The sequence below is a fragment of the Varroa jacobsoni genome, unplaced genomic scaffold, assembly GCF_002532875.2.
Source record: "Varroa jacobsoni isolate VJ856 unplaced genomic scaffold, vjacob_1.0 scaffold_113, whole genome shotgun sequence".
Taxonomy (NCBI): domain Eukaryota; kingdom Metazoa; phylum Arthropoda; class Arachnida; order Mesostigmata; family Varroidae; genus Varroa; species Varroa jacobsoni.
The window spans coordinates 84,125-109,802 of NW_019213015.1; the positions used below are offsets into that span (position 1 = coordinate 84,125).

The 25,678-nt window shown below is 39.5% G+C and overlaps 1 protein-coding gene across 1 annotated transcript in view; it reads left to right on the forward strand.

The window, feature by feature from the left end:
* Positions 1 to 808: 808 nt before the first annotated feature.
* The window catches only part of LOC111266333 (dynamin-binding protein), a gene marked incomplete at its 5' end in the record, with an annotated part of 57,730 nt that continues 32,860 nt past the window's right edge, over positions 809 to 25,678 (forward strand). The window contains 7 exon segments of the mRNA XM_022843750.2: positions 809 to 954; positions 1,331 to 1,426; positions 3,342 to 3,680; positions 7,654 to 7,911; positions 16,007 to 16,692; positions 19,604 to 19,705; positions 24,608 to 24,803. Coding sequence (XP_022699485.1) covers positions 3,395 to 3,680; positions 7,654 to 7,911; positions 16,007 to 16,692; positions 19,604 to 19,705; positions 24,608 to 24,803 — 1,528 coding nt within the window.

The following is a 25,678-nucleotide window of genomic DNA, read 5'->3' on the forward strand; positions in this document are numbered from 1 at the left end:
ACCATTACAAAACTTCTTCTATATGTCGTCTACATGCTTTGCCAACTATCTATAACAATCAGATAATAGTCACGTTATATAAGGATGGCTGGTGCAATTATTGGTGTACTACCCCCGCAATTGCATTTGCAGTACCGTTTAGCCTGACTTTGCTAGAACGGAGGATGCCTTGTGGAGTTTCTCCTAGGTCGCCGACGACACACTCGTGGTTATGCTCCTTAATGGACTTGAAATTCTGGGTTTTACCAGGCATTGTTATGTATCTAATCTGTCTTATCATGTTCTTTCCTCACACGGCTTTTGTCAGCTGCGATATCTGTAACTGACTGCCTTGCCTTGCCTTGCCTATCCACGTTGGTTTGTTTCAGTCGTGGCCCGTCTGTGCGGCTTTCCTACGCTATTTACCGTTCCCACCAATAAGGTCGACCGCGTTCGGCCAGGTAAAGTTGTCGCTCACTGTTTTTTTCTGAGAAACATGTCGCATGTGACATGCGTCTATGTTATTTGTTCAACCTAACAAACAAGGTTTTTAGCGAGAACTAATTTACAACGCTGAGTATTGGAGTCTTGCGTGCCATTATGGTGCATTGAAAATAAATCGTTTGTGGTAGCTGTCTAGAAATGTTGCATTGCATAGGTATTTATTTTTGTCTTTCTTAGACCTTAATATAAGCAGAACAAGCAACACTCCTAACAAAAATACGCATTACTCCTTTGGTACTTATTCTTCTATCAAGCGCATGCAATAACATACATTAATAACACAGTAAATGACAAGCATCGGACTTGAATTTTTCATCACTATTAGGTGATAAACGGTTGTGGTCTATTTAGGCCAATAAGTCAAATGGTCGCCACCTGTCAGTACCGGCATTAAAAATCCTTTTCCTAAAGATACGTTAGAATAATGTCTACCTTAGAGTGGAGATGAAAATTTGCTCAATTTACAGCGCAGTAAGTATTTTCATTCATTTTATTCAAAAAACAGTAAAAAGTGAAATGAGATAGAAATAATTACTCTGCTTTTTTTTATATTCTGGTGCGATTAGGCTTAACCGGGGCATTGCTTTTCTCTGTTTTCTTTGTCACTAATTTCATAAGTTATTTTTACAAACGATTGACGCATCGAAAACTATTCGAACTTGCATTTTTCTAAAAAAAAAAAAAAAATATAAGGGGGAACCCGGGACATTGCAAGCATAGCTAAGAAAAGCTGCCTTCAACAGCGAACTACAAATCAAAATCATTACGATTGTGATTATGAAATCATTAAGAGTTGTGAGTGTAGTCGTGTTTTACTGATCTTGGTTATATTTTCCATGAATAACAGGTTTTGGGCGAGTATCGTATTCGATCTTTCGGAGAAGGCCAAGAATGTTTGCTCGCAAAAATAAACACGAACGGATGTAAGGACACAAAAAGCAATGTAAGTGTCACTGTTCGGCGAACCATTTGTTTCTCTCAGAAGTCCATCATCGAATACATCCTTTTGCGTGCTCTGCACCAACGCCATGCTTACTACTGAATCTTGGGCAACCGGCAAGAGTGTGGGTATTAAGTTCTCGAGGCAGCTGGCTGGCAATAATGACAAACAAAATATTCCATCATACTCCCACCTACGCTGCATTAATCTAAGCTCGCAGCACGCTAGTTCCAATCTTCGACTTGCGGACGGGCGTGGTTCGTTGGATGTTAGGCTGTCTCAAATCACGAAGACGGGCGAAAGCTTGTTCACAAAATACGCCATAACGCCTTGACATAGGTGTCGCAGACTCAGCGAAAACTGCTGAACTACTCGTAGCGTAGGTGACTGAAATGACGCCGGCAGGGCTTCGATAACCCACGATGTCAGGTATTCACTACCGTTCCTTCGGGAACCATGACGTATCAGGAAAGTCATAATCATTATTTTCACAAAAAAAGATGTGGGCCTGAAAAACAAATACGTCAGTAAAAAACAAAGAAAACTGAACGCATGAATGAGCCTTGAATAAAATAGCGATCGAAGTGAAGACGAAAACAGTAATAGAGACGAGCAATGTCTTTACCTTTATGCCCACTAATTTGCCATCGTTGTTCGTCGACTGAGCATTTCTGCTAGTTTTATTGAAATGTTATTTTATTTATATTTTGTCCTTAATCCCCTCTTCAGCTTACTCCTTTCCTCAGCATGTACTCTGTATTTGCGGTGCGACCAAATTCAAGGTTATGTTAATAACCTACATATGTTTACGTGGATTGCTTGAGTCGTCCGCTATAGCAATATAAACAATGGATACAGCATTAAATCCGCCTCAAGGACTAGAAGGAGTTAGCTTGCTTCTGCTGGACCTAGACAGGAAAGACGATGTTTCCGAGCCGTTTTTTATAATACATATTTGACAACAACACAAAAACAGAACCGTTTTTCACGTCGTTTGTGCAATAAAGTACTCTTGATAAATAATATTACCCAATTAGTTATTCAAGATATCCACAATATCCTTTGAACAGCAAAATGCCGTAGAAACGGATAACTTCTAGTAAATACCTGCTTTTTTATAAGACTCAATAATCGGTAAATACACAATACCGATCTATTTTGCGGTATAACTTCAGTGGACTGTAGTACTGGCACAGCTACAGTCCATTAACATTGTATCGTGCAACTGTGCAAATTTACATAATGACATCTACACCATTTCAAGAAGCGCTCCAGCTTTAAACTTCGTTAGTACCAGAAGTATCGTAGCGTCTTCGCTGAAGAGCGAACATAATACAGGGTGCTTAAAAAGTGTTTATAGGGTGAAAAGCAAATACTCATGAGGCAACCCAGTGGCTAGCTCCGTTAGACATCCGGAAACCAGGGGATTCAGCAGCGTTAAAGGTCCTAATCAGCGCTAGTTAGTCAACTTACGACAGCAACGAGTTGTAAGAGCGCTAGTATTTATCGAGAAGGTTTAATTTTTTAACCATAACTCAGATTTTTTTTTTGCAATGTTGTTTTTACCACCGTAGTTTCTCATCAAATCAAGACTGTCTGTCACGAAAATCTCAAAAAATGTCAAAATCATTTTCGAGGTAGTCTGGAGGGTGTTTCGAGGTAGATTATCGAGTGAAATATATATATATATATATATATAGAATGAAGATTATAGATAGATGACATGAGAAGGCGATATCGATGATTTGTCTATGAACTTGTATAGTGATTCATAGCGTTTGCTTGCGCCTAGTTCAGTTCAAAGACGCTCGTGTACCTATCACTGCTAAATGAAGATAGTTGTACCCTGTTTGTTTAAATGACAGCTTACATTGTTCCGCTTATTCCTGTAATACAAATTTCATTTTTCGTTTTATAGGGTACAAAGGCTAGACGGGCTGCCTGCTTGTTAAGGGGTGACTAAAGCAGCAAATGGACGTCGGCTCGCTGGTGATCGTCACGCAAGACTTCATCTCAGAGCTCGAAGAGGAGCTCTCGTTGTTCGCCGGTGACATCGTACAGATTCGAGAGATAATAGACAAACTTTGGTTTCGCGGTGAATGCAACGGAGCCAAGGGCAAGTTTCCACGTAGCTACGTACGCGAGAAATCGTTACCAGCATCATGGGGACTCCGTGCGCAAAATCAAACCTGGCGCCTTTTTGCAGCTCTGGCCGATTTTGCTGCGACAGAGGACGGCGATCTGGGGTTCAGCAAAGGTATAATCAGAACCGTTTTTGCTGACGTACACTAATATCGTGCTCGGATACCAGTACATTTATACAGTCATGTATTTAGATGATATATAACTTTAACCATATTAAGCAAAATGTGATAATATTTGACTGCATGAGAGTTACTCCAAGCAGAAATGGAACTCGGTGACTTCATAAATGTATATATTTGAAGCTTTGAATAAAATCGCCAAACTATTAAAATATACAACCATTTGCTCGCCGACGAGTTACTGGCCGCATGTAGCATTATTATTTACTACCAATAGCCAATTCTGATAGTTATGCTGGAAAATGTTTTCTAAATATCGAATAATCTTTCTCACTAAAATTGAGATATATAAACAAAATGGATTAAATGCGAAGCCTTAATAGCGTATGAAATAACAGGCCTAACGATAACAGATATATTAGGGGGAGCTATTGTGAAAGAAATTAATGCGGTAGGGCACTTTAACTATTTTGTGAAAATGTACCCGTTAATCGAATACCCGGAGCGAAACCGACATTAACGGCTATAAATGAGGACTCAGGACATATCATTATGGTAAATACCTACATTTTTAAATAGCGTACGTCCTCTTCAGGAAGAAAGTGGCTCTTAGGAGATAACTAGCTTAGATAAGTTTCTAGGAAGTTTTTTGGTGAAGGGTTTCGTTTCTTCTTTATTGAGTTCGTATCTCCTCACCCGAGGCCACTTTTGTTTCTCGGTTTCGCCGACTTCAGTCTGCTTGATCACTTGCCGAGAGCTTTGCAATTGCTACAACTGCGTCTCGGACACTATGACCGAAATCGCACAAAAATGGGTTATTTCGGCCATGATGAGTCGGATAGAGATTGTTCGACAAGGGGCTTTAAAACGTCGCTGTGGTCCTGAAAGATGCTGGTCACTTTGAAGGCGTCTGTGACCCAAAAGTCGACGGGGCCTTTGGGTGTTATTGAGGTGGCAGATGGGTGGCAGACGAAGCCCGCTACCAAAAGGGTTTTAGCAGTACTCGTAGAAAAATAGAGAGCTCGTAAATCTGCTTCGGCGCCGTAGTTTCCAGTTGGCAGCATACCTTTAAAGGGGTGCAGTGAGGAAAAGGAAATATTTCGATCCCCTACCAGGCAAAATCAGTCGCCCTCCTCATTCCTTCCTGTCCATTATCGTCCCGTCATCTAGGCCTCTAGGTTGAATGACTGGTCCGAATGGGATGTTTTTTCCAGTTGTTATCCATTCTTTGACGCCTGTGGTTGTTGAGCTGGAGTATCTTGGGCCATAAGGGCCAAGGAACGATGGCCCATGCCGTCGCTCTATAAAGCCAGTCAAGCGCACTCTCGCGCTGCTGGCAATCTGGCACCCTCTGCTAGTAGCCAAGCCACAGATCCCACTGTTACTGCGGCTACTACGGGCCGGTTAGTCGATCTGTCTGTGTGGCTGGCCTGCGGGGTCTACTCTGTTCCTCTTACTGTGGCCGGTATTGATTTGAGCGCGTGTTTGCTTCGGCGGGTGTACTCACATCGGTAGCCTACGTGGGCGCGCAAGTGAGCCGCTTGATGTGTAAGCGACACCACTATAGCATAAGTGTGTTACAGGGCTAGTGGAAAAAAGAACGTAATATACAACACATCATAGAGGAATGGTCACGGTGGACTCTCCGATTCTGTGCAATAACTATAGCCATAGTGCACTGTTTCTTTGTACAGTATTGTGCCGAACGTGATGTGAGCAGCACTCGGTGTTCAGCTCATGAAGAGACGACGAAGCTTTGCGAAAATTTACTCCCGCTTTTATTCACACAAAACGCAATTCGTCTTTTATCCAGATTGTCGCATGATTTGCTTGACGAATCGCCCGCGTTCTTGCTTGGCGCTGTTATTAACTTGGAACTTGTGTACATGCACTACCGTCACCGCAGTTTGAAGTTCGCTACTGTTTACTCTTCAGGTATTCCTATGGTCTACGTACATTCATGATCCAGGCATGGTAAATTTTGTAACAATATTAAGAATCATTGTTCGATCGTTAAATATGTGTATGGACTTAGACTATGTCCTAGCTAACTATGGTGGTCAATATGAGTTTATTTAAATTCATATTCTGCTCTATTTAAAACAGAGTATGAATCCTCAGGGGTACCTGTAAGGAAACTTTATCGTCTGAACTATCGTTTTGGGTTGCAACTAAATCTGGTCTCTGTGATAGTATCTTGCATCCTAGATCCCCTGTTGAATGAATAATCAACGAGAAGTCGGCTTTGTTGACAAATCTCGTATTTTTACAGAATCGCATTTTCAGCCTTTACTAGAAGATTTGTAAACAGTGCATAGAAATGAATGCTTCATTTTCTTTCAAAGACCGAGGTCATTCGATTTAAAAAATATACTATCTCTAGCATATCTATACATGTCGTGAATGATTTCGACCATTTAATTACGCTGGTTCTTCAAGGTTCTGGGGGCCTACCAATCTCCCCCAAAGCTTCTAAAAACAGATAACCGAGCTAATTGGTTAATCCGAACGGATAGGTGCGGCTACTCTTGTAGTCTCTTCACTGGGGTTTACAAGCTCCCGCTAAAGCCTGTTGATCTTCAGATGATATCTGGTGAGGATAACACGCTCACAGTATTGGTATTGTCGATGAACGAACGTGAGTGTTTACTGCTTTCAAACTGATTAATAAGAAATGAGAAAAAATCGACAGAAGAGGCAGTGTTTGGGCGCGAATAATGCTTCTGGCGACCAGTTACAAAACGAGTGGTGACCGTTTCGTTACAATCCAAACTTTTTTCGAGTTAACTAGGCTTTATCGTTTCCTTCGTTTCGATCAGCTACGCCGGCAGTGTCTCCGACAGGTTACTCTGCTAGGTAACTTTTGGCTTTAGATGCTTGTATGCAAAATACGAAACAAGCAGGCTTCGAGCTGATTGCCATGTCGTACTCTCGAGTTCCACCTTACCTGAACAAAGCGACGTTGCAACTGACTCCACACCAGGTGGTTTATATTTTTCACCATATGAGATGTGCTTACATGACGTCTACCTACAGGGTTTACAATAGTTTATTCAGCTCATTATTAGCCACAGTTCGATACCAGTGGGTAAGCTTACCCAAAATCCAGATTAAGTTGTCTACTAACCGTGCTCTTTAAGCTGCCTATCCTATCCTTGGCAAACGCGGAGGTGGTTTTTATAGTTTATCATAGACAAACTTGCTCATGAAAGTACATCTGCTTCAAAGAACACTATTTGGTATTAACACTATGTTTCTAGTTTTAAACTGTTCGATTGTTTTCTAAATTTACAAAAATTCTTAACCTCAGCAAAAAATATATATGTACGTAATTAGTAAAGGGGATATTGTTGCTCATACTTATAAAATTCACATAGTCATGTATAAAACTAAAAATGAATGAACTTTTACATTGGAAATCTGAGAAGTCATCACCAATTATGCGAAAATCGCCAAATTAGAACTTTAATTACCCATAGTCGTTACCTACCGTAACTAAAGGGACAAACACCAGGTAAAACTGCCGAGCGCCGTTTCGTGAAACTACTAATCTTCCGACCAATTTAGAAATAAATAGGAGATTTGTAATGTAATTAGTGATATGATCTTGATATTACTATACTTTACAGCCATCGCATATTTATTTTCCAAAACGGCTTCATAGAATTGAGACTGGTTGATTTCCTCTTTACTGGTTTCTGCTTTAAGCACTTGGCTCTTTTATCTAAATTCAGGTGCTCTAACTATCAAAGATAAACGTTAAAATCTGATTCAGAAGAGGAAAAGCTGAAATTGAAATTGATCAAACATTCCATTTCAGTTTGAAAATATCCATTGAGAAACATAGACAAGGAATTGCGGCATAACAAATCTATGAAGTCAGTGCGATCTGAGATCGTCTTTACAATTTTGGCGATTTCCGCAGATAGACAGCATGATACATGGGTAACATTTGTCACATTGCAGGGGATTTGTTGATTGGTAAGGAAAAACTGGACTCAAACTGGTGGCGTGCCGAAAATTCGGATGGGCGACATGGTATTGTACCGGTATCGCACGTCTGGCCAATCGATACTCAGCGTCTACCTAAGGAGGAGGATGCTAAAGTTAACCGGCGCGCGCGTGTGATCCTGACAATGACCGCTCAACTCGGCGACGAATTAGACCTCGTTAAAGATGAGATCGTTACTGTTCGAAGGATCATCGATCGCGACTGGTATTGGGGTAAGCATTACCAAAGTGGAAATTGTAAGAAAATCATTGACGAGCTAAGCTGAAAACAAATGCAAACATATTCTGATTAAGAAAGATTATCACTTGCTAGATTACTAGCTATATCATTAAAAGCTTACAATAATAACGATGTTTGGACTATTGGTAATAGTATGAAGATTTTAAATGAAAACTGGCCACTTAGACGTACGCACAGCTGATATACTACCGTTAGCAGGCGTATAGTTTTCGAATAAACACACCAAATGGCTTATCTAGATCGGCTGCAGGACTTTTACAGCAATTAGGATCTTGTCAAGTTTTTGTTGGTTTCAGATCAGTCCATTGTTGAAGTTCTTTGCTAATTGCTGAAAGTATAAGCTTCATCGGATCTCGTGAAGGCACCGGGTGACCCTATATGCCAAAGATCTAAGTAAGAAGATTTTGATGTCCAAGGGGAACAGAGTGGACGACAACACTGTAGGTCCTGCAACTGATGGACTGATCTATTATGTAAATTGGAAGAAGCTTTTAGCTGAAGTATTAACTGAAGTATAAGGCATTTACGCTAGCAGCCATAAATATCGAAAGGTTTCTCTCGCTAAAGGATATTCGTCGAGAATAGAAACAAATCTTGTTTATACCTAAATTTTATTGTCACAGTTCTAGATAAGTCGTGTAGCAAACAACACTAAACAGGTGATTACTTAGGGAGTCCATCAAAACCTCAGCGACCCGTCTGTGGAGGTTACGACGAGGATCAAAGATTTTAGTTCCGTAGATTGAAAGAAAGAGCCTGCTAATCTAAATACTCCAGTTTTTATAGATAGCTGGAATCCAATAATACTTGGTCAGCGATGCATTGCAAATGTGAAGATATTCATTTTTAAAATTTGACCAAATTCATAATGTTAAAAGTAATCTCGAAAACAATGACTAACTAGAAAACTAGTTGCGCGTGATAGACGTGTATCGTTGTGAGGACTAGTTAGTAGTGTAACAGCATGAAGAAAATATCGGGCTTACCGTAGAGAATTGATGCACCCAATCCTATTTCTCAGTTGAATGATTTCTACGCTTTTTCAGTGTACCTCACCGAACGATAGACAGAGTAATGAGCATGAAAACAGTAAGTGTTATTTGACCTTTAATGAGTGTATCACTATCGCCTTCTCTGATAAAACCAGAAACAATGTTCTAGCTAAAAGGTCGTTTAACTAGATGGAGCATTATACGCTTGTGTTGCTAATGGGTAATCCTCACAAGGCTACATAGGTTTCGAATTGAACGTTTTGCTCTATATCCTAGCGAGTCATTGAACATGAATAAAGGTAAAAAAAAAAAAACAATTCGCAACCCTAATTGTGCTACCCTAATACTGATTGAGACTTAGTTATCCGTAAAAAATCAATATTGCAATTGACAAACTTCCTTTGTAGTGTTCATTTCATATTCGTATTTCAAGCGCTGGCTGTTCAGGGACACCATAGCGACATTTGAGTACTAACTCTGTAAACCTATATCAGCAATGAAGTAACACTAATTTTGGATAAACGATGGTCAGGTGTTTTTCACTAAAAATTTTACAACTGATTTTATGTAGCGTGTCGAAAGTATTGAAATTGCGGAGGCAATATCTTATATAATTGTCTTAGTCTAAAGGATAACCTCCTTTGCAGATCTAGTCTCGTTCAGGACAAAGTCGAACATCAGCTGCATAGCTGGTCGATTCTGCCGAACTCAGTGAACTGTCAATTGAACATAATCGAAATATGCCGGCATTCGAACGCCAAACTCACCCCGTTTCCAGGGGCTTTCTCAAGAAGTACGTTTAAGGTCACCTGCAAATGCGGCGAAATGCAGACTTTTCAAATCAACATTTACTAGGAGCAGCAATAATACTCTATACGGCAATGGCTGCAAGACATTAATAATCGAATACTTCTCACCTACATGTGTGTTTATAGTTATAGGTGAGCCGTAGTTTGTGCGTGTTCTGCCCATACCCGAATACTTCGAACGTTTTGTTTTCTACCTACAATTTCCATCCTCGTTGTTGTCTTCGGCAACCCGGAAGTAAAGGCTTAGCAGATCGTCAGTTTATAGCGTGCTGCAGCGTGGAAGCATATGCTCACGAGTATGTGTAAATGGACAAATTTACTTAACGAGTAACCTTTATTACGAGAACTATTGTTGGCAAATATTAGGCAACAAATTGAACGGGTAAGGTTGGCAATGGATCTAGAATGACCTACAACGTGACATACGAAGTGTGTTGGTCAGATGTTCTCTACGACCAAAGATAAATACTTGATAACCAACAGTAGCTTTTTGGTTTGTCTCATCGTTTGTGGTGACGTGTTTAAAAGGTGTCCCGTAAGGATCGATCGAGCGGTCTGTATCCAGCCAATTGTATGAATAGAAGTAGTGTGCAAAACGAACAAAAGATCTAAAACAAATGAAAACATGCGTTTGAAAATCAAAGTTTATAATTTGTGAGAGGCAAATTAAAATATATTCGGAGTCAGTCCCGTTGATCCTTCAATGTATCGCGCCTAAACAGTGTATTTAAAATAATCGAAAACCCTAAAAATTTACCAGGTGAGAAGCACGGAGGGTATCGATCCTCCAGGCAGAAAGCCTGGAGCGTAAAACCTGATTAGAGTAGAAAAATTGGTTTTTGGTGACAACGACGAACAACTAATTGCCTTAGTATCAGATCAAGCTCAACTTTCGGGCAAGTTCCTCACTATATAATGGCTCAGTGCTTAGACGACAACACCGGATCTCAATTTTTACTGAACGGTTTGTATTTTTATGGCCCCCGCAGCTGTGCAGTATTTGCAACCGAGACCGGTGGATTATCGTGCCGCTTGCAACATTGACTTGTAACGCGCACCACGATAAGAGGTACGAGGAAAAGGAAGGAAAAGATGCTGTCCAGAAACATGGAAACTAAACCGAGAAAGAAAAGCACGGATCTCCATACTTACTGAGTAGTCCGGAAAAGGTTGACCCGGGAAAAGGTCCACATACTGGTCGAGAGGTTTCACAACTTTGCCACGGTGAAGGTCTCAAGGATTCAAAAGGCATAAAGGAAGCACGAGAAAATGCCAAAAAGATGGCAAACATTGCGGTAAAAGAATGTGAACGCAGGACCAAAACAAGGAAGAAGGGAACAGCATTGAGATGCGAAAGCTAGGCAGAAGAGGTGGCACCGTTCTTTATTCGTTGCCGATCAGGACGATTGGTGAGAAGCCTAACGAAGACAGATTTGAAATCTAGGAGGACAAAAAGAAAAGGCAGTCATTAACGAGTACATGGCATCTCTGGTCAAGAAAGAGTGGCTGGAGAATGCACACACAAAGATAGAAACGACACATGAGAGAATTTCAGGGAAGATTCATTGTTGTCGAAAAATGTGATGAGGTAGCGAAGCTCTCGAATTCGAAGTTATGCCAAATGATAACGAAGGCAAAACGAAGGGGGCACGTCTTTTTTGAGACCGGGCAACTTTGTACACAGGAAGAGGTAGAAGCGGTGATTAGACTAAAGCGGCAAAAAACTCACGAGCCGTACGAATGTTAGGGAACGGCATCTACATAGACGAGTTGCAAAACGTTACGCTAGATATTTTCTATGAACACTTCGTTGGCTTCTTATCTCACTAGTATGGTAATGGCAGCGTTTGCAGCCATAGCAACAAACAAGATATCTTGCATGTCCCTTTGTCCATAGGGGGTATAGGCCTTATGGGTTTATATCTTATTGATGCAACAGACCAGATAGCCAACAACCGATGAAAAGTAACATGGAACTTAAATTGGCGCTCTATATTGGGGTGGCACTCCGCGGTCTAAGCCCGCTCTTCGCAAATTTTAGCAAAAGAACTGAGGTAGGTCCAGTCATGTCGCTGGCCCCCGCCTGGATAATCCCCGTACTAATACCACACGGTTCAAAATCAGAGGGGTTCATTGTATAGAAAAGTAGAGGCTGAGAGAAAACTGCATAAAAAAAACATGTTATCGAGACAGACTACGAGGAAGCCTAGGTAAGAACACTTTCCAAACAAAAAGGGGAGATCTCTTCTTGCAAGTAAAAGAAGTTCATGAAGTATTAGTGAGGCTCTTTTCTGAGAGACCACCGTTAGAGCTGAATTTAAGGCTAGCTGAAGGCGCTTTAATGACTTTAATATGAGTGAACCAACGTTATTGATGTCAAAAAATATTCGATTTTTTTAAAAGCAAGTAATACAGTAATAGATTGACATAAGAACAAGCAAAGAATGACAAGCCGATAGATTACTATAAAAGTATGGTCATTTGTTATAAGTGTAGAGTGATCGCTGCTGATCAAGTTGAGAAGCACTTTATTTAGATTCGTTGTAAGGAAGCCAACTTAGCCTTTTGACTATAACCCCTGAAAAACCTGTAGCAGAGCGTAAAGCAAACGTACCAGAATCATAAGGATGGTTTTAATGGAACCACTCTATTGATCCTAAGGTGCTAAACCACTTGGTCAAGTCGACAGTTTCGTTTGACAGTGCTATAGGCTGACCGGAGAGAGTGACTAGCGTTCTTAGATCATCAGACAGGTTAGGTTTTTCGCTTCACCAGATTCCCTGCTGCAGATTCGCTGATTTTCTGGGCAAAGGCATATCCCCCATGCATCCTCTAAACCTGGGCCCAAACGCAGGATCTCTGCCAAAATGTTCCCCCAGCAAGCGCCGTATGTGCCATGATAGAAATGCCCTTAAACTCGACGAGGTAAAATAAAATCTTAAAAGAGACCAAAGGCAAACGAGATATCTCTATACCTCTGATTGCTTATCGGTAGGTATATAAGCAAGAACCGGAAAATTCTAGCAGAGGGTAGCGCTACGTATAACGTCACGCCAGAGATGGCACAGGGTTGCAACCTAAAATTGATTCGACCGAATCTCGTCTGTCATGGAGTGCTTAAGAATGCGATCACTATTAGGACCGAGAGAGAACTGGAGAATAGAACAAACACGGCCCTAGACAATGTAGCAGAAAGAGTGAGTATACATTGGCTGAAGCTAGCATTTGAAAAGACAAAAGCCACACTATTGATTGGCGGGAAAGGTCCGGAAACCTTAATATAATCCTGAAGGAACACACAGTCTAACCGAAACGGGTGCTTTTGTATCTAAAAACAAGGCTTAGTCAGAACCTAATAGGATAGTGAGGAGGCGGTCTTCGCGATGCAAAGCCTAAAAAAAAGCGAGGATCACGGAGCTGGGTGAGAAAAGAAGGGCATTACTTGTTTCACTGGTAGATCATAATGCTCTGTGCAGAAACTTCTTTCCAGTAAAAAAAAGCAATGAAATCAAAAAAAAAAAAACGAATGTCACGTAAGAAGAGAGCAGCGCGTATAAGTAGATCATATTTGATCATACTTTGAGCTACTTCGATGTTCTCCTCTATGATCTAGAGTACATAAATACCATAGTATACCATGGTCGGGAAACGTATTGGGTTGGGGCGATTACTCTAGAGAAGGTTTGAAAAACATGCACAAGGAGTTGCAGCACGAATAGGCATGCACAACAACTGCCGCTTCTTAGCTTCTTGGACTAAAAGGTTGATAGCGGAAATCTAAAAAAATATACAGATCCTCACAGCCCAACGACGTTTCCAAAAGTATGTTGGTAGAATTAAAAAATGCATTACCTGCGATGCTGATCTTTGTAACTGCTCACTCGCAGGGGCACTACACACTCTTCGAGGGAGAGAAAACAACCGCATACATTTAGAACAGACGCCGTGGTACATTAAATGCTTCGAGCTACAAAAACATTGGACAGTGAGTACGTGACGAAGGTTATGAAGCTTAAGTTATAATAAAACTAAAGAAAGCACCGGGAGAGGGTACATTTTTCTCTAACCCCGCGTCATATGAAAAAGAGCATTCTTCTAAAGTCGAAGTACGTTTAAAACGTTACGGATTACGATTGTGCACAAAAAAGAGTGCGAATTTAATACAGACTGTAGTTAAAGAAAGGCTGTTGAAAACTCCACTGTATTGTGGTAAACACCTAGAAATAAGCCTCGATATCCATAAACGAATTTAAACATGCGTAATTTACAAAAAAGAAGGCAAGGTAGTTGTACACGGCAGCCTTGTGCTGTAGCGTAGGCGTGAAGGGGCGCGTAAATGTGAAGGCGTGCGAGTTTAGAAATAACTGGGTTTTGCAGTAGTAATGCCATTATAATTTTCTATATTCGAGCTAAAGTAGGGTCATGTTATAAATTCATGCAACATATGATATATAAGAAATGTGTAGACTAAACCGGCGAAGTCTTTCTTCTGTACCAACATGCTACATACATAATACAACAATAGTTACGTATACACATTTTCATATGCGTATAACTCCTGCTTGCAAGCTCTCTTCACTTCTTTAATTTAATTTAGTCATCAATATATGTCATATATCTCTTAACGCTATTGATTTATAGTCAAGGAACCCGAATTAAGAAAAATAGATTGAAAGCATCGTCGTGATTCTGCAGCTTCTCTCTTATGAACATGCGATAAGTGCCCGTGACATCTACTATGGAGGATCATAAACAAGAATATGGGCAATAAGCACAATATATAGATCTGTAGGAGAATAGCAAAAAAAAAGTAAGAAAAACAAGGAGGTAACTTTTTGAGCTAATGCGATGTAACACCCCACAACGCTCTTGGGTGCCCTCTTGGCAAGAAGTTATTAGCCGGGCAAAAGACGTTGTTTTTCGAGAAAATCGAGAACATGTATAACTGCCTGTGGACGATTCGGGGTAGTTTGTTTTACTCTGCGATCTTGCTTGGTTTTCGAATTTTGTGAAGAGTAAGGACCTGGCCTTATCGTCAGATCTGATGTGTGTTTTTGTCTGGCCTTCTGTCCATGAGAATCAAATTGCAACTGAAAATGGGTGAGTCATGAAAAGTTAGAAACGGATTTTACCGAAGTGGCTACGTAGGGCTGGTTTACTGATGGAAGCAGCAGTACACGACGGGAAATGTAATAGATAACATGCGGCACCGATCGTAACATACAGTCACTACTCTTAGTTTCTTCTTGCTCTAGGGAATAGACAGCTGACGTTAATCTCTCTAACTTCTGAAATAAAATTTCGTTAGCGAATTAAACGCATAAAATTGCGTTCAAAAATAGCTTAAACTTCGTCATTTATTCAATAATCTACTCAGATCATCACAGAAAATACTGCATATCTAAATCGCATTTCAACCATCGTTTTACGTCTCCACTTCGACGGAGACCGACACGTTCGGTTGATTGTTATTCCAGTTTTGGGACTAACTAGTGAGGGGCCTAATTAGCAGACTAGGTAAATAGTCTCAAAAATTTCACCGTCGACTCGTGGCTCTTTTCCAATTGACATTTCGACTTCAGCGTAAGTTTCTTATACTGGAGTACTAATACTCTTCATGTTTCCGACCTCCATGGGGTTTATGTGTAGACTAAACCGATGAAGTCTTTCTTGTCTGTACCAACGTGCTACATACATAATAACAAGTTTCTTGGCCTAGGGATTTTGACCCGACAGCGATTTCTGTGTCTGGTTTTTTTTGTTATTTGCAACCGAACACGAAGTACTCCATGCTGTCGTTGCCTTTTGTAATGGGCCGCCTTTTGTGAGCTCCTTTGCAGCGGCACTGGTTTACCCATTATTGATAAACAATGTCGCGAAAATAAAAGTATGAAACTAGAAGTGTGTGCCTCCAAGATCTACAGGAGGCACGATGATATACTGCAGAAATAACAGTGACGGAGAGAGGCCATTAAAATTATGGACTGGAGACTTATGTGAGATTAGTGAAATCCTACGTAAACTAACAATGTTGCGCCTATTTGCGAAATTAATAACAAGTATAGATCTGCTTGCATTTCATAAAATTAATTGTAAATAATTGTTGTAATAATGAATTAGCATTCATTTTGAGATTCACAGTCCCTCCGTGGAACTGCTGATTTCTAACTAATTAATATTAAAAACAAAGAGGTACCTCATTCACGCTGTACCCCACAGTGGCTAATCACATCCTTCTTTACTTTTTCACCACTGTTATATTTCAGGAGAAAATGACTCAGGGTGCCAGGGTCGCTTCCCCAAGGGCTTTGTGACGCTCCTGGAGGAGCGCGTGGCGGAGACCCCTAGCGAAGATCAGCCGCCTTCATTCGAAGAATGCGTACAGTCACCTAAATCTCAAGCATCACATCAATCTCAACAATCGAACGACTCCAAGCAGTTAAAAGTCTCATCTTTGTCCACAAAGCAGCATCAAAAACAGTCGGGTCAACAGCAAAAAATGGACGGAGGAGGAGCAGAGGAAGAGGAAGGGCAGACAAGGACAAGTGCAGTTGTAGCTTCTGAGATTGCCGGGAAGACGTGCCAAATGGTCCACCAAGAATCCTCGACAGATACTACATACCAAAACCTAAGGGAGGTCTTAGTTGAAGCAGATGAAGGCGAAGGGTACGGAGGTGCAAACGGTATCCAACCGTATGCGAGAACTAAATACAAGTTTACCTCTCAGTATCCAAACGAGCTGTCGTTCGATGTAGGACAAATTGTGCAATTAATACGGCATGTAGATGACGAGTGGACTGAGGGAGAACACAAGGGACAGGTGGGGTTATTCCCCACTGAATACGTGGACATCATTGTCGACGTAGCGCACGACTTACCGTCGATTGCAGGGACGTTAGCTAAAGCGCTTTATGACTTTGATAGCGGAGTAGTAGGAGATCTTCATTTAAAGGTATGTTTATGTCAACACCAAATTTATTTATCTTGTATGATTTTTTCTATTGGAATTTGTTTTTTGCGAGTGTTGTAAACTTATCTGTAATTATTGTATTAAAGCGATTATCTGATGATCAAAGTTGTCCCTCAGCGATACGGAAAGAATTGTTATTTCACGTAGACAGTTCATTTAAGTATGAACACAAAATGGCCGTATTGGCTAGCGAAACTTCAATCCCAAACTCACGAAAGCATTTGTGTTGGTGTAATAAATCCCGAATTTGGGATATCAAAAATAAAACCTTCATATGCATCTGCTTGGTTCATAATTTCGCATATGGTAGTCGCAGCCGAGTTTTTCCGCAGTTAGTATTCGTGACAGTCTAGCAGAAGTATTCTTGTTTATTCTCCGAAAACAATTGTTTGATTATTTGAATTTCAGTCAGCCCGTGGACACAGTTTGTTTCTCTAGAGATCAAAGGAACTGTCAAGGGGAATGCTTAGTACGATCTGGACGTAAAATTTAAAAAGCTCGCTCGCATACTGTTAGGTTCGACCTTCCAGCGATTTCCTTCTGTCAGTTAGGCAGTGAAGCTACACAACTTATTATGGTGATCAACATGTCAGCCTAACATAAAGCTAATTACACTAAAATACGTATTACATGCAATATGAACCAAACTGAATCTAAAACTATCTTTATTTCTTCTAAACTGATTTTGTCCTTTAAAGTTTAGTTCGCTCATGTCTATGCCTGCCGATCTTTATTACAGAAGAAGCAGTCCGCGCTTCTACCAGCTTGATTAGTCCTTTACATAAGCCAAGGGTAATAGCGTTTAAAGTCGGAAAGATTTTTTTGCTGCCTTTCTTGTGAAAGCACTATTTATTTGTTGATCTTTTTTAATGTTTCGATATTCTAGTTTTTTTTTTTTCTATCATAGATGTAACTGGCTACCAATACGGTGTAACAGACACAGACAAGAACCTTCCTATATTGATTGAATCAGGGATCATAGGTGCCGACTTTTGGTATGTTGTAGAATTGATAGCTGTAGGAGAGATTCTCATTATCAACTCAACGATTGCCTATAAATATATCTATAAAAAAAGGTTCAAAGCAACTTTTAAGTAGACAGTAGAAAAACGGCTTAGATATTTGCACCTGTCATGTACCACCAAAAGCCAAATTCCAGGTAAACAAAGAAATAGGATTAATTTGGCGCACGGTTATCTATATATGTATCCACGTGGTCACATTTTTAAAATTCGCAACGACCAAGCATTTGAAATATCTAACGAATTGAAGTTGTGCTGATTTTACTTTAATTTCTAAGTGGCGACTCTTGTTTGTATGCCCCCTGGGAGCGGAACCATAACTGCAAGCAACTGAGCAATTACAGAATAGTTAGAAAATATATCGAACTTTAAGTTTAAGTTCGATATATATGTATTGCTATATATTTGTAAAAATGTGATCGACTTGATAAGATGAAGTATAGCAACAACCCGCAAAGTCTCAACTGTTGTAAGCGAAAAAAGTTGTTTTGAGAAATAAAACCTTGATGCATAATATATAATATAATTATAAAACATACATAATGAAAAAATATAAAGCCTTGCACTAATGGCTTTTATTAGTATTTATTTTGGACCTTAGATTATCTTAACATTATAATGCCAAAATATGTATGTCGTCCCGTGAGCATATGAAATAGCAGTTATTGTCTACGATAATACAGCAGTTAAAAATCCCTGAGAAATTTAAATGTGAGAGTTATTTAGTCTTCCGTTTCATAACTGGCAAAAAACGTCAGGCACAGCCTAAAATATTTTTGCAAATAAACGTGTTTTTTTTTGATAACATGTTTAAGAAGTGGCATTGGTTGGTCATAAATAATAACATTTTGTTTGCTTTGCCCTTTCGTAATTTATTATTCGTTTACTTGAGCGCTCTCGCTTCTATACTACCGTCGGAATTTCGTCCTATGATAAACGCCGAAGTTTTAACTCGAGTTCATGCTCCAAAAACGTTCGTGAAGGAAAAGTGTACATTGCACATCGACTATGTTCCGCTCCTTGCCGAGGTTAAAATAAAGAAGCACAAAGCAGCTCCAAAAGAACTGCTTAAAGGTAATTTGTCAAGTGCAAAAATGGAATTTTAGATCTGGAAGATTTTAGTAACTCATGGGATTTAATTAAGACGTAAAGGTTTGACGTGGCATAGACAAAATGATGACTACGTGGTGAGAGATCGTGACTCTTTATTGCTGCTCAACGTACAGCCTGGCGCAGAGGAACGCGCAAAGTCCTGCACAAAATTGCTACAAGTGACAAGAGCAGGTCTCTCTCTCTCTCGACGTCATTATAAACAATGGAAGTGGCTGGCTCCGAAAAATACCCTGGGGCCCGAAATCAGGAAAGTTTTTTATGTGGAATAGACCATGACTTGCGTTTAATGTGGAGGTATTTTATACTTTGGGAAATGCTTGGAAAAAAAGCTGGGCGTTGGATGAAATTCTGCGTACGATCCAATTGCATCGGGTAAACTATCCAGCAGAGGAGACCAAAGCAAAATCATAATTTGCTACGACAATGTCATGTAAGAGCTGTCATCTAAAAACCGGAGCGGAAACTTTTTTGCATCCGGCATATCCTTCAAATCCAATAGGTGGTAGGTAAGATTCATGACAGCACGTCTGACAATGAACAGAATCGACATTCGATGGGTTTCTGAACACTGAGCCTAAACACTTCTGACTACACTCTATAAGTAAATTGGTTGAAAGATGGTAAAAGATTGTATGGCAAATAAATAGAGAGTGAATTCGTTGCACCTTTCATTAAAGTGAAAACCTAATGTATCATTATTCTGAAGGTTAATGCAACTATAACATATTGTGCTACAAACGATTTTATACATATTGCAGGAGGGCGAGGTTGTGGTTATATTGGACAAGATCAGCGATGACTGGTACAAGGCGAGAAACTCCCAAGGAGATATCGGCATTTGCCCAGTTAACTATGTGCAGGTTAGCTCTACGATTATGTTTTTCAGATTTTGTTTACTGCTAGCCTTTTTATATTTCGTTTGCTCATAGTTAAATCTTATACACTCGAAAATATTTTTTTGTCTTTCGAGGTTGTTATTTTCTTCTTGGTGAAGTTAGAAAGCTTTGTCTTAACTTCGGATTCCAAAGGTAAGTATAGCGATTAGCAAAAGACAGCATTTGAACCTTCTATTTAGCATTTGTTCCAGTGTCTGAAAACTAACGACGCTCTACGTATGATGAGGACCTAATGGCTAAGATATATAAGCTTATATAGCGATTGCCCTCCTCCAAAAATGGTTTGAAAAATCGATTGGAGTGCATTTTCAGCGCGCTACGCTTAAGTAGGACGCATAGCTCCTTGTCGTAGACGTCATTCTTGCTTTTTTGCAGCTTTTTGATTTCAATAAAAGATGAATAAGTCTAAAATGCTGTTTCTTGGTTCTCGGCATACATTTTTCGAGCCCGACATCAAGGCATTGATGCGTGGTCCAACGGCACAAGCTGAACAGAAATCTTTCAACTGTAACGCTTATCTATGAGCAAAAAAGAAAAAGGCAGTACACTGTTGTTGCCGAAACAGTATAAAGGTATAGCCTAGTTATCTCTCTGGCTGATAATTCCTACTCTTATTCTTTGTTTAAAAATGATTGAGTAGTTTGTTCTAGATTCATAAGTACTTATTTAATCGTTCCGTTTTAAGCTGTGTCCTTTGAAATAATCTACGTTGGATACGGTACACTTATGCCAGCGATTTTTCCACTGCTCAAATCACTTTTTAAACCCGATCATTGAAAGAACCTTCAACTCGGTCATCGATTTTTCATTCTTATCATTATTATAATTTTTTGTATCGTGTCAAAACGCTTTCCCTTTAGATTTTTTCACAGTTTCGGAAATAAGAAAAGTCATAAAAAACTAGCTCCGGTAATATAACGGTTGGCAACGCGTACATGAAGGTGTAAAACTTTTTTAAGTGGTATACGAGTAGTAAAGTGTGGGCCAGTGAATCGTCGTGAGGGAGGACCCAGGTGCCACAGTTCTTATCTTTTTGTTTTTTTGACGTCTAAACAACCCATTTACCTAAGATTTTATCAGTGTCTGCTTTCCATTGGCATTCTGTAACATTTGCGGGGTGTCTATGCGATCAGTTCATATTTTTCACTCTATGTACGTTCGCTTCTTTTTTTAGGAAAAATCGCAGAATGCCTAATACATAAACCTAGAGCCACTTCACCGGCACATTGGCAACTGCATCAAGTTGCTATTAATTTTTACCTCTGTATAGCAGGTTTCATGTTCTTCTTGCTACTGCAGACATGAATCATCGAGTAAGGTGAAAATTTGAACGACCCATTCAGCAGCATGTTCAAATCTTGCTGACAATGTGTGTCGGTGTATGTTTTGTGAAAACCTTCGATCGGTGAACGAAGTGTCCTTTAGTATGTTCTTTTGCATGTATGATGCAAAATATATTTTCTAGTATATGTGCGCTGATAGGCTATGGAAGCATATCGAACCTTCCCTAGCCAGTCTCTGAAAGCGTGAAAAGGCCTAATAAAAGTGTGTAGGTTTTATCGTCAGCAGGAATTTGATTTCTACAGTAAAGGACTGTGCTCTACTCTCCAGTTCGGTAATTTAATTTGTCGAATTGTGTTAGACATTTATAATGCTACATAAACCTCAGCCTTTACGCAGGCCAGGTACTTTAATATGCAATTGTCCATTATTAAACGTGGGCCAATAAACAGGGTAATACGTGGCACAGTCAGTAATTTATTTTCGTCGATAGACGCAACAAACAGACGCCATTTTTTTTCTATAAATGTATAGGGTAAATTAACGAAGCCGATTTCGTTTACGAAAAATTATCTTTTTGACCGCAGCTTACAACTACATACAGGCATAGCAGTAGTAAGCACAGATTATGCTTTCTATATTATCATCACACATTTGCTGCTATTATTTGCAATAGTAAACAGTGCATTACAAAAGGCGTTACTGTTTCACATTTGTTTGCAATGATGCTTGAGTTCCTGTCACTGGACTTGGGTGATACACCGAATAGAATTGTGTCACAGATACTAGCTTCGTTTGTGCTTTATAATAATGTACTAGCAAGTATTGTATACAGCAAACGTATCATTAGAACCCTAATAGCAACTACCTTGCACAGACGAACTTCATGTGCATAAAAGTTCAGCGTATGACTATAAAATAGTCGTTGAGTACAGACTTCAATACACAATAGGAATACTTGGGGTACGAATTTCTTTAGATGAAAAATTTCAGCTGACAAACCCTTGAACACGAAGTCAGCGGCTGCCAACATACTGAGACCAGATGCGAGTCAAGAGGTCTCAGTCTCTGCCACGGGTGTCGTTGCTAAATAACCTAAAATCACAGATTTTCAGAACGATACCATCCAGAGTTTTAGAAAGAAGAAATCTGAAGAGGTGTTCTCGGTATTACAGAAAGTATTCTATATGTAATTTAAAATGTTGGGTTTCAAATTAAGCGTGCAGTAGGATTTCCACAGAAATTCCTTATCCAAAAATTCTAATTTATTTGCTAAAGTTTCTGTTTGATATAAAGACAGACGCGTGTCAATGAATGAAAAATGTTTTACACGTAAGGGCGGCACCGCATACAAATCACAAAAGAACAGAAAAGACGATGAGCTTCATTGGAGTGTTGGGCGCGCTTACTTGCTCTCAACTGCGCCCCAACGTTATGATTATGGCGTCCACATAATACCTTATTGATTATTTCGATAAGCTTTTAATTGTTAGACAGTCGCGTAAACGGTTTTCTAATCAACGTAATCAATAGAGAGTTGTCACATGTACAAAACATTGAAGTACTGTATAACTGGCTACTAAGGTTCAGATGATCCTTATAAAACAAGACTAGCATGATTTCCTCGTCGAAGCAATTCCCGTAAAATTGTTCCACGCTTTCTTAGTACAAGCTATGAATAAAATCTCAATCTCGTTAATTTCCTAGGGTTCTTGTCTTTATGTACAGTAGATTTTACCCTAATAAGCCGCTTAGGCCAAGCAGCTGTTTTGAAATATAAAATCTTGTGGTACGCTTTGAAGATGACATCTTACCATTATGGCGAATAACCCCAAAGATGATAAAAAATTATAGCCCTGTCCAGGGCACATTACCTGAGCCAAAATACTCAAGTCACTGAAAGTGAGCCCAGCAAATTATCTCCAATAATGGTAACAACTAACAGTTTTCAAACAAAGGTAAAACATTTTTTACGCTAAGATAACAAAGTCTATTTTTAAGTTCAGCAGCAGGCGAGATTATAGTAACCCTTCAAGTGTGAGCTTAGTTACTATGATTAGACGGGAAATACTTTAGTGAGAGCAATTTGAGTAGATGCTTAAAAAAAATATTCCTCTGACAAAGAGGTCTTGTAAATCAATAAACTCGATATATTTTGATTATTTTTGAAGAACAGCGGCACTTCATAATGCAACTAGTCTAGATTCATTTAAGAATAGCAAAAAGCAGGGAACAACGTAATATTATTAGGTTCTATTACTTTATGAACGGTCAGCAAGCGGAAGACCTGGCTATTCCTCCTCAAGTGAAGTTATTTCACTAAGTTCAAGATACATACATCTTTTTTTGAAAAAATAAAACTTTTGTGTAGAATTACGCTTAGTCCTCCTATAAACAGGTATTACATAAATATATTAGTCTTATATCAAGTGATATGGTTAGAAATTATATTTACATTTATACTTTTACAGAAACAGTAACAAGTGCTTGTAAATGATATAGAAATGTCTTTTTGAATGTTAAAACTATTTAAACAGATCAGATTGTGGCATTAGGAGTAGGTGCTAACATATTTCCTTAGTCAACACCCTGGTAGTTCAAAACAAGAACCTTAATTCTTTTAATCACTTTTTCCGATAGTAATTTGTCACACGTCCAGATCTTTCGACCTATTGCTCTTGACGTACGTTTTTTGTATGCCGACTAGATATATCTGTCGGCCTCACCCTGCATTCATTGGTATATGGTTAAAGGTTTTCTGAAGGTATAAGGGTTGATCGTGGAGTCAATGCTGTTCGATTTATTAGATAAACTTAGCTCACGGACGAGCATGAACGCGCGCACCTACTATTATTACGATATATATATATATGTATCTTACTGATGCAGCATTGAAAGACCTTTTTTAAATTTATTTCCTATTGCCAATCTTACAAATTTAAGAAAACTAAATGTGCTTAGGTACGTCTGTATGTTTGTATAAATTGGCAATATTGACAGTCGAAAACGGATTAAGAGAGCCTTTTCAATGCCGCATGAATAAAATTCAAATTAAAAATATGTATATATATATGTATTCATAAATTTTACTTCTTACATAAAATATACAGCAGATTGGTTTGCTCTTATCGTACTCTATATAAAATGACAACCAGTTAAGGAAGTTAGTTATTATGGTTGCCTTAAGTGTTAACATACACTAAATTATTTAATTGTGGTCCTGTTCCTCAATCAGACGATGAAAACAGAGAACTAGGTTTCTTACAATGCCTTTGTTTGTGAATAACGAACATTGCTTGGTTCAGCTAATTTCAATCTTAGTCATTGAGGTATTTTTTCCTGCTTGTGACTTAGATACTCTCATTACTGCTGTAACCGATTATGGGCGGTTAAGTGCAATGTATTTAAGCTGAAAAGACGCCTTTTTTGGGGCGGCTACGACTGATTGCTTTATGTTGTTACTGTTATTCTTGCTGTCAATGGTATGCCATGCGTGCATGTGTTTATATTGGCGCTCCATGTTATACTGATTTGTAATCGGCCCATTGTAAAATGTTGCCATAAATCCTAGTTTACCCGTTTCAGGAAATTGATTCAGTTGCCATAGTTCCACCAGCGTTGACATCGCTTGGGGCAGTGGCATCTACGACAACAGCTGGCGGTTTAACATCAGCCTCACTGCCTCTCGAGGCCATAACGTCACTTGGACAACAGCATGTCATTTCATGGCTCGCCACATCAAGCCCGCCAGCGGCGCCGTCGGTTGTTAGCTCGGACTCAGGTAACATTGCTCTGAATTAGGTTATTCTATGTTATTTGTTATTGTTGTTGTTGTTGTCGGTGTAAGCTAATGCGAATATACTATTTTATATCGGGATACAGTTTTTGCAGAGAGATTTTCAAGCTTTCCTGGATGTCCTTACGATCTGATAAACGTCTAGGAAAAAGTCGTAGCAAGCACACCGAAACTTCGTTAAAAGAAAGCTAGTTTACGGCTTCTCATGCTAAAAGGGCCTAGATCCATGTGGAGGTATGCTGCTTACAACGTCAGGTTATGTTGCTGCCAGTGGAAGAAAGTGTGTGTGTTTCTTTGGACTTTTCTGATGCGTTCACAAAATGCAATCTACGTCTATTAGTATTCCCAGCATACTACTTAACCTTGTTGTTAATTTTTTATATGTATTAAAATAGATATTTTACATTTAGCCATGTGGATTCTAGCGTGTTCTTTTTTACACTGGACATGATACACAAATACAGGATATATTCACATTGCGGTACAGTGTGATTGTATTTTGTCGGCATGCACTTCGTAGCGACAGCCATTGGTAGTAGCCGTGTCCCTATTGGCACAACAAGCACCTCACGATAACTGGAAGCTGCTAGTTGTTTCAATGTACTGGCTGGCCATTCTTGGGTTAGTTTGACATTTTTGCAGATTCTTACCTAGCTGACAGACTCTTATGACTGTTTTACTATCAGAAAACCTTACTGCAAAGTAAAGGGATCAGGACCGTACATGTGGTATAGATAGCTCGCACACTCAACAATAGTAGATACGGCGCTTCCAAGGAGTATGGCTTTTTATGTTATGAAAAAAATGAACAAATATGCCACTCTATATAGGTAACAAGCTTACGCAATAGTGCTCTTTTT